This window comes from Garra rufa, chromosome 1 (genome assembly GCF_049309525.1).
Source record: "Garra rufa chromosome 1, GarRuf1.0, whole genome shotgun sequence".
Lineage (NCBI taxonomy): Eukaryota > Metazoa > Chordata > Actinopteri > Cypriniformes > Cyprinidae > Garra > Garra rufa.
The window spans coordinates 88,562,325-88,572,517 of NC_133361.1; the positions used below are offsets into that span (position 1 = coordinate 88,562,325).

Below are 10,193 nucleotides of genomic sequence, written 5' to 3' on the forward strand. Positions count from 1 at the left end.
TTAAGCAAGAAGGTAAGGATTCCTCTCAGTACAGGGTACTTTCGTCGGTGCACAATAGGGAGTCAGTAGTTTAAAAGCTTACTTCACAGCGATGCTGCATACTTCCAGGCCTCAGGCAGAGAAGAGGTTAATTGTATTTCATCAGTATTGTTGTATACTCACAAGGCTCAGGCAGACGAGAGGTTAATAATATTTCTTCCAGCGTAGCTGTGGACTTACAGGGCTCAGGCAGAGAAGAGGTTATTATTATTTCACCAGCGTAGCTGTATACTCACAAGGCTCAGGCAGTGAAGAGGTTAATAGTATTTCTTTCCATAAACGTGTAAGCAGGGGTTGGGCCACTTCTCAGCAAAGACACACCACACTCGTGTTCACTTCAAATCCACAGCAATGAATCCATGTATATCAATGAGACAAAAGCACTGCAATTCACTCACACAATAGGGCTGATCCGAGCCTCAATCCATCCGTTCCACTCACGTCGGGGATATTCAGTTCTCGATTCCTCTTCAGCACACTCTGAAACACATAGCTTCCCCACAGTAAGATCTACATTCACTGTATCTTCTTCAAGCTTTCTGAATGTTGGAAAGATGGAATCCATTCACTTAACTTTCTCTCTCTCTTCCCAGCCGAGATCCAATCAATAAGTTCATCCAGTAGACGTTGATGGACGATTTCCACTCCCGACAAATTTCCACAAACAAACTTGTCTCTGGAGCTGCCCTGGCACAACCAACTTCTCTCCCCGAAAGCAAACCCTCCCCCCAGGAAAACACCCGTCAGGAAACTCTCCCAGAAAACTCTCCCCGAAAAACTCTCCAAGAACTCTCCCCGAAAAACTCTCCAAGAACTCCCCCCGAAAAACTCTCCAAGAACTCCCCCCGAAAAACTCTCCCCAAGAACTCTGCAGAGGCTTCTCTGAATGGTCCTTTTATGTGTGTCTCATGAAGCACACACACCTGCCGTGTGTTAGCGCTAATCAGGCCGGCCAATGTTTCTCCCACAACCGGAGTTAGAGTGAGATGTGTCGCACCCAAATCATTCCCTCTGGAAACTCGTACCTCGTCAGTTAAAAAAAAGGTTCCGCTCACTGAGCGTTTTTGTCACCCGTGACATCATCTTTTGTCTTTTAATGGCTGTTGATGTTTCTGCCTCATTTCTTTAATTGGTGTCTTTGTTTCTGATCAATATCTGAGTTAAATATGAATACAGAGGCTGAAGGTGAGACTTTTCCTGATCTCTGTGATAATGAGTCTATAGTTCTGCTGATTGGATTAGAGTCGCTGAAAATCTGGGCAAATTCCTGTAACTGCTTACATCCTTTGAATATTTTATCTTCTAATGACGATCCTGAAATCTGAATAAAACTACAGTGATTGAGTGTTTAGTCAGTCTGGATGACTGCAGCGTCACACAGTAACATCTCAATAAAGATCTGATGAAGATTCACTCAGTCTCCTGATCTTCTCTTCTGAGTTTACTACAGCTCTAACTGGATGTTGCAGGTATTTTGGTTTCAAAACTTTTAACTTCACTAAAATCATAACTCTAATATAACATGAATGCACTTCTAAAGATTGAGTTTGTAAAGCAGGTATTGTATCTTGTATTTATTAACTGAACTGTTCACTGTTAAAAGGGAAGATGAGGAGTAACAACTGAATATGTTGACATGGTTTTTGCCAATAAAGATGCAGAAAAGGTCATAATCAAGTTTAATAAAGGAATGGCAGAGAGGATGGGAAAAGGAAATCAAGACACATTTTTCTGTTCAATCTAAAGTTAGAAACAAATGTTTTTTACTTGTCCATCCTGTAGGGATTCAGTTAAACTGTAGAGTTTGGGGCATTGTGGGTTTAATACTTTTTCGTATATAGTAGGAAAGCATATTTTTCTCTTTTTTTTCTCCTTTAATATTCACTCACAAAGACTGTTGATGCTGATCAAATACCATGATGTGAGTCTTAATTTGAAGTCATTTTCATTTATTTGTGCAGATCGGCTTTTTTTAAAGAAAATAAAAAATAGCGCACATTGTAGACACACAAAGTCATTCCCCATAATATTTTCCCTCCTTTCGGCGCTTCACACTCCAGTCCAGCGGGTGGCACTAACACACACACTTCTGTTTGACAAACACCATTAAACCTAAGAAGAAAAAGATTAGTTTCACTGCTCTCTGTTGTTTTGTTGTGATTCTGTTTTAGTTCAGCCTGTGAGAAATGAAGTTTCTGTAAACAGAAAAAAAAAACAGTTTTTGAATCCAGTCAGTAAATACCTGTAATATCCTCATCTTCACAGCTGTGACTAGGTTTGGAAGCGAGCAGGAATATCTGGAGAAGTATCTGCTGATCTGAGATCTGCTGCTGTGAAGATGGAGTTTGTTAAAGTGGAGAGTGAGGAGAACATGAGTGAACTAGAAACCTGGAGAATAAAACAAGAGGAACCAGAACTTTTGAGAATAAAACTGGAGGAACCAGAACCTTTGAGAATAAAACAAGAGGAACCAGAACTTTTGAGAATAAAACAAGAGAAACCAGAACTTTTGAGAATAAAACAAGAGGAACAAGGAGGTTGGTGTTTAATCTTCATTCATCTTTAATGACTGTTTGTGGTACATTATTTCAAAGTTTTATTAATACTGAGTTTCAAGCTGCTTTAGATTTAGTAAATTGTAATAGAAACAATATTTAAAGCAGATCAGTCTGTTAAAGTATAGATGGGGCAGCAAAAGCACTTCCAGATCTAGTAAGAAACATTTAAATTCTGCATAGGGATGCATCGATATGTATCGACCGATCACTTGCGCGTTTTGTCAGTAAAGCCGGTTCTGTACTACACACAGCCGTTGTTTACCGACGAGCTGCGCAAATCAATGTTCATTATCAGCGTGTATTATCTGTAGAATATCCATTCGAAAAACTAACAGAATGCATAGCTGATATTAAAAACTGGATGGCGAATAACTTCTTACTGTTAAATTCTGAAAAAACAGAGGTACTAATTATTGGACCTAAAACCTCCACAAGTAATGACCTAAAACACAGTCTAATACTAGATGGCTGCTCTGTAAATTCGTCGTCATCAGTTAGGAACCTAGGCGTCCTATTCGATAGCAATCTCTCCTTTGAAAGCCACATTTCTAGCATCTGCAAAACCGCATTTTTCCATCTTAAAAATATATCGAAATTACGACCTATGCTATCAATGTCAAATGCTGAAACATTAATTCATGCGTTCATGACCTCAAGGATAGATTATTGTAATGCTTTATTGGGTGGTTGTTCAGCACGCCTAATAAACAAACTCCAGCTGGTCCAAAATGCAGCAGCTAGAGTTCTTACTAGAACCAGAAAGTATGACCATATTAGCCCGGTTCTGTCAGCACTGCATTGGCTCCCTATAAAACATCGTATAGATTTTAAAATCTTGCTAATTACTTATAAAGCCCTCAATGGTTTAGCTCCTCAGTACTTGAACGAGCTCCTATCGTATTATAGTCCTTCACGTCCGCTGCGTTCTCAAAATTCTGGCAATTTGATAATACCTAGAATATCAAAATCAACTGCCGGCGGCAGATCATTTTCTTATCTAGCGCCTAAACTCTGGAACAATCTACCTAACACTGTTCAGGAGGCAGACACACTCTGTCAGTTTAAATCTAGATTAAAGACACATCTCTTTAACCTGGCTTACACATAAAATCATTAACACATTTCTATAATTCAAATCCGTTAAAGGATTGTTAGGCTGCATTAATTAGGTCAACCGGAACCGAAAACACCTCCCATAACACCTGATGCACTCGTTGCATCGTAAAAAGAATGGCATCTACGCTAATATTAGTCTGTTTCATTCTTATTCCGAGGTCACCGTAGCCACCAGACCCAGCCTGTATCCGGATCAGATGGTCACTCCAGTCCCCCGGATCCAGTCCGTACCCAGCTTAGATCATGGATCACCACCTGGAGATGACTTCAATAGCCGTGGATGTCAACCAGATGAGCTCCAAGGCGGATCACCAATAAAGACCTCGCCAACCTTGACGGCCATCGGCGCTACACCACAGGATCCTGATGAGTTCTCTACAATCAGACATTGGTACAAACTGTTGTTTGGTCTGGCCAGAGGAGAACTGGTCCCCCGACTGAGCCTGGTTTCTCCCAAGGTTTTTTTCTCCATCTCTGTCACCTGTGGAGTTTTGGTTCCTTGCCGCTGTCACCTCTGGCTTGCTTAGTTGGGGACACTTTCCAGCGATATCGTATACTATTTGAACTGAACTGACGATGATATCACTGAATTCATTGATGAACTGCCTTTAACTGAAAATTGATTGTTACAATAATGCGTTACTTACACACTATTGTGCTGTTTAAATACTGTGCAGTTGCTTTGACACAATCTGTATTGTAAAAGGCGCTATATAAATAAAGGTGACTTGACTTGACTTGACTAGAATATACGGCTCAACGTGAAATCACGCACCTGATGGCATTTACTGCTGATTACAGAACCGGCTTTACTGACAAAACGCGCAAGTGATCGGTCGATACATATCGGTGCATCCCTAATTCTGCACAGAATTTTTGGTAACATTTTCTATGAAGCCCCTATTTATAATACATTATAAAGTATTTCTAAGGCATTGTAATGAATGCATCATAAAAAATAAAAAAATAAATAAATCTTATAATATGTTCTCAAATAATCATAACAATTACAATATACTAAAGTACTTGAGTATTTGGGGTTCTAACTTTTAAGATTATGATTATTTATTAGACACAATGGGCGGCTAATTAAATCTACGCAATTTTTAATGGACTATATCCTATTACAATTTTTTTTTTTTTTTTACATTATATTTCATTTTATTATGATAGGCCCCCTGGTCTACTGACTAGAAGCAACTTTCCAACTACACTAACACTCCTTTATTAATAGTATTATTCAACTTAGGTTAAGGTTTGGCTAGGTAGAAGGTTCACAAACTTGCAAAGTTACTAGGGGTGTGCAAAGCAGCCGGTATTTGTATCTGTATTTGTATTTGTTGAGGGGGGAAAAGTATTTGTATTTGTATTTGTATTTGTATTTGTATTCGAGTAAAATTCAAAATTCAAAATAAGTGTAAAAATCCAGGTTTTTTTTGTGCGCTTAACTTTTAATTTATGTTATAGTGTAAGTATTTTGTAATTATATCCATTATAATAATTATTGATATGCAATATTGGTTAATGTTTTTGAATATGTAACAAGGAACGTCATTGAAAAAAAAAATAACATGACAACCATTACCTCATCCATGGTTAAACCAACTAATAAAATACCATTATGAACATTATGAACCCCACCACCACCTGTCCTTGTTGGAGGATGCTGAACAGACAGAATTAAAATAAAAATAAAAATGTTCTTCTTCTGAAAGAACTTCTTTCTTGTGGCGTCTGCCGTTGCTAAGCAACCATGACCTGATCACTCAATGACGACTCGGAAGTTTCAGCAAAGCATAAATGGATTTCCAGCATTAAAAATCGCTTGCATTAGCTTTGCTATTAAATGTCTTTAAAAATGCTTATTCATGTACAGATATGATCAGCTGTTCCTCCAACTTGGCTGTTTTTTCAACGGTATAAGGGAAAGGGTGAAGCTGATTTGTTGGTTCTTGTCATATGACCTGCGTGCGCATGTGGCATTCTGAAAAGTTGAGATGTATTTATCCAAAGATTATAGAATATTTATCTCGATGCGGCCTGGAAAAAACGAGCGCGTAGCACCGTGTGAGCGTTGCTTTCATTATGAGCGCGCATACCGCGCTTCTACATTTGAAATAACGACGAACTTTAGCGCGCATTTGAACGGCCCCTAATAGAATAATCTCCCGATCAAACTCTGTTTCCCAAAGTTATAAACCCAGTTAAGGTACAGAAATATATTCATCAAAAATAGTGACGCAGTGAAGTCTTTTTTCACCCAGCCGAGTCTTCTCTGTTGCTGTGTGGAGCAGCCTGTGTCAGTCACCTCTTTTAACAGCTACACTGACTGCGGTCTCCTGAGGAAACGCAGCTTTTTTGATAGAAAGTTTTTCTTGTTCCCGAATACAAATATTTATTAAGGTATTTGTTCGAAATAAGTATTCGTTAAAAACACGCTATTTGTGCCTTTCCGAATACCGTATTCGGGTTCGGCTCCACCCCTAAAAGTTACATATCAGTTTTGTCTTTTGGGGAACCATTAAAATACAGTGTTAGAATATATTTAGCATACTACTAATAATAATTATTGCTAGCTGTCATGCAGTTGAATAGTTACTTATCAAAAGCTGTCTAAAGGGTACCATCAAAATAATCTAACTAATAATACAAACGTGTCATGTTATCCATTCATCTGATACATTAACTTTTGGCTCTTTGATAGATATAATTATTGTTATTATTATTAATACTTATAAGTGCTCTTTTTATGCTTCCAGTAAAGTGACATGCGTAACGTGGTAATATATGAGACTTATGTCATAACTATGAGGAGATAATCACACGCTTAAAAGCTATAACCGCAAATAAATAAAAATTACAATTCATTAAAACAGTTTTATGATACAACATACTATACATTTTTTTTATAATGCACTATGAATTCATTATAGTGCCTTAAGCATGCCCTTATAATGCATTATAAATACGGGCTTTAAAGAAAGTATGCTGAATTCTTTTATGAACAGATCAAACACGGCTGATGCAGAAACAGTGTTAGCTAAAATCATGTCCAATGCTATTACATCATTAGTTTCAGGGTTTGGACATTTTGGGAGAGAAATTCAAGAACTTTTCAACGAAATTGAAATTTTGCATGCCTCCCGACTCAAGTTTAGTGCTTTGCTGTCAAATGTGTCTTACCAAGAAATAAACATGTAATATTTTTTAGTAACTGCGCTTAAACATTCAAAACAATAGTAATCTTATGGTTGACTTGTTATTCACTTTTTAGCATCAAATGGTGATGTGTTTATGCATTTTGAGGTTTAAAAACATGTTATTTTCCACATACTGTACATTATTGTTGCTCCTCTCTGCCCTCCCTTTCTGAAACGCTTTGATTTCCACAAAACTCACTGTTGATGGAAACCCAGGTGTTCTCTGATTGGTCAGCTATCCGTGCTTTGGAATTGGCCGGATACCTCAAGCGTGTGTTGGAAATGTTACACCCCTAACCATGTTGTGATACCATTTCTTGGCGCATCGAGACAGAAATGATAAAACCCATTATAAACTAGGCATTTGTTGCATACGTGCAAACTCGTGTTTGAAAAGTCAGTACTGAATTCTTTAAATATGAAAACGTACTTGCAGGCCATCAGTCAGATGCACAGACTGTTCATGCAACATTGTGATTGGCCCACTTTATGGGCATAAGGAGCTCCAGGTGTGTGTTCCTGTTGTGTATGCACTTCGATGGATTAAATGCAGAGCACAATTCACCATACTTGACTGTTTCTCTTTCAACTGGTGCAAAACTATTTCCTATTCCTAAAGTGTAATTATAATATTACTAAAGTTTTTTACAGAAAAAGTTTAGTGATTTATGAGTGAACATCCTGTGACAGTCAGTTTTGGGTTGTTTTCCATTTAAAAGATCAGTGGAACAGCCCATTTTTATAATTGGCTAACATAACTGCCCCCTAAATAAAAACTAAGAAGTTTTTTTTTTATTATTTGATAGATAAATGGGGAGTTTTTTCTCTTATTTTCCCTCATCACTTTGAATTCAATTTGATGATTTTTATCCCCTAGGATACATAAAATAGTAGAGATCAGTCTATATAGATTTCCTAAACACTATCATTAGATTATCTGGATTTTTTTATTTCTATTAATTGTATAAAGGCCAACTTAAACACTGTAGGAAACCAGCCGACCAGGATCAGGTTTGGACACCATGGTATAGGATCTAGCATTTCTATGATGCCAGTTGCTTTGTGCCATTAAACTGGGGTTAACGTTTATTTCTTTGTTTTTCCACCGTAGACCTAACAGCACTGAAAGAGGAGAAGGAAGTACTGAATGAAACCGAAGAGAAAGATCAGTTTGAGAATCTTCATAATTTTGTATCTGGAGATAAATCTGTTTGTTCCTTAGAGTCTGCAAATACTTCTAAACAAAAAAGAGCACAAAATACAGGAACTAGGAGTAATTTCACTTGCTTTCAGTGTGGACACAGTTTCACTCGAAAAGAAAACCTTAAAAGGCACATGAGAATTCACACTGGAGAAAAGCCTTACACATGCAAACAGTGTGGAAAAAGTTTCAGTCAAAAAGGACACTTTAACATTCACATGAGAGTTCACAATGGAGAGAAGCCTTACACCTGGAGAAAATGTGGAAAAAGTTTCTGCAGAAAATTTAATCTTAAAAACCACGTGTGTATTCACACTTTGGAGAGCCTTTTTAACTGCCAACAGTGTGGAGAAAATTTCACTCGTAAAGAAAGCCTTAACAAACACATGAGAATTCACACTGGAGAGAAGCCTTACACGTGCGAACAGTGTGGAAAGAGTTTCGCTCATAAAGTAAACCTTAACACACACATGAGAATTCACACTGGAGAGAAGCCTTACACGTGCAAACAGTGTGGAAAGAGTTTCGCTCATAAAGAAAACCTTAACACACACATGAGAATTCACACTGGAGAGAAGCCTTACACATGCAAACAGTGTGGAAAAAGTTTCACTCAAAAAGGATGCCTTAACAGACACATGAGAATTCACACTGGAGAGAAGCCTTCTACATGCAAACTGTGTGGAAAGAGTTTCACTCAAAAAGGATACCTTAACAGACACATGAGAATACATGCTGTAGAGAAACCTTACACATGCAAACAGTGTGGAAAAGGTTTCTGTGGAAAATCAAAACTTAAATACCACATGCGTATTCACACTTTGGAGAGCTTTTTTACCTGCCAACAGTGTGGAGAAAATTTCACTCGTAAAGAAAGCCTTACCACACACATGAGAATTCACACTGGAGAGAAGCCTTACACGTGCAAACAGTGTGTAAAGAGTTTCGCTCGTAAAGCAAACCTTAACAGACACATGCGAATTCACACTGGAGAGAAGCCTTACACGTGTGACTAGTGTGGAAAGAGTTTCACTCAAAAAGTAAGCCTTGGCAAGCACATGGAGATTCATAATCAAAAGAAGCCTTATTAAGGGTTCCAAATGGAATCCTATACAGGGCTTCTACAATGAAATTCTAATTCACATTTTAAAGCAATGTGTTTTGTCCATGGTACACTTTACCGTGTCAACTTGAAATATGGACTATGGACAAATGGACTCTGTCTACAGTGTAAGAACTTCACATTTGAATGTCATGAATTGAAGAGAGATCTCACAGGAAGTGCACTGTTTTTTGGTTGAAGCATACAAAAGGACACTGTTAGCATTTTAACATCAGTGTGTATGGATTTAATTTGCACACATCAGTTACTTGCTCATTTCTAGTACCAACATTGGCGGTTTTGAGGAAGGCTTTAATAATCATATTTTGGAACCATTCCTAAAGGGCTGTATTAGGAATTGTCTTTTAGGATTGTCTTGTAGACCTTTTTTCTGAACGCGGAAGTCACGCCTGACTAAATTTTTAGCATTTTCTATGTCTCATGTCAAAGTAGCGTATAATCCGAGCTGTTAATCTAATGTTAAACCTATAAAAATGTTTTTAAAAAGCACATTGCTCCCTAGCACCATCACTTTGCAATGACCATCATTTGTCATTGCCTCACTTTTAGGTTTAAACTTTATTGTAAAACAATCATTGTTGAATAAAAAAAAAAACTGTTACAAATTATTGTCCTATTTTTCTTACAAAAAAAAACAAGAGTAATAATAATAGTCGGACATACGTACATAATGTGGCTGCGTTCGAAAGCGCATACTGGATGAGTAGGTACTTAATTTCAATAAGTACTTACTTAATGATCGCTAAAAGAGTACGTACTCTACAGCCAAATCTCGTTGAGTATGGATGTGATCTGCACGTCTTCCGCCATGTTGACGTTATCATGTGACCAACGACGTTATAACAAGTGCAACAACTTAACATATAGCGACAGGTTTAATTCATCTTTCTATAAATATTTTGATATTGATGAAATTTGTTCATTTTGTGATCATGTTGAAGAAACAGCTGTTCTTT

General features: G+C 37.6%; 1 protein-coding gene across 1 annotated transcript; it reads left to right on the top strand.

Annotated features, from left to right (window-relative positions):
- The first annotated feature begins 2,174 nt into the window (after positions 1-2,174).
- LOC141340185 (uncharacterized) lies at positions 2,175-9,842 on the top strand. The gene is made up of 2 exons (XM_073845114.1): positions 2,175-2,576; positions 8,025-9,842. Exons 1-2 carry the CDS (start codon positions 2,378-2,380, stop codon positions 9,128-9,130), a joined length of 1,305 nt encoding a protein of 434 aa, XP_073701215.1. The 5' UTR covers positions 2,175-2,377; the 3' UTR covers positions 9,131-9,842.
- Positions 9,843-10,193: the final 351 nt, after the last annotated feature.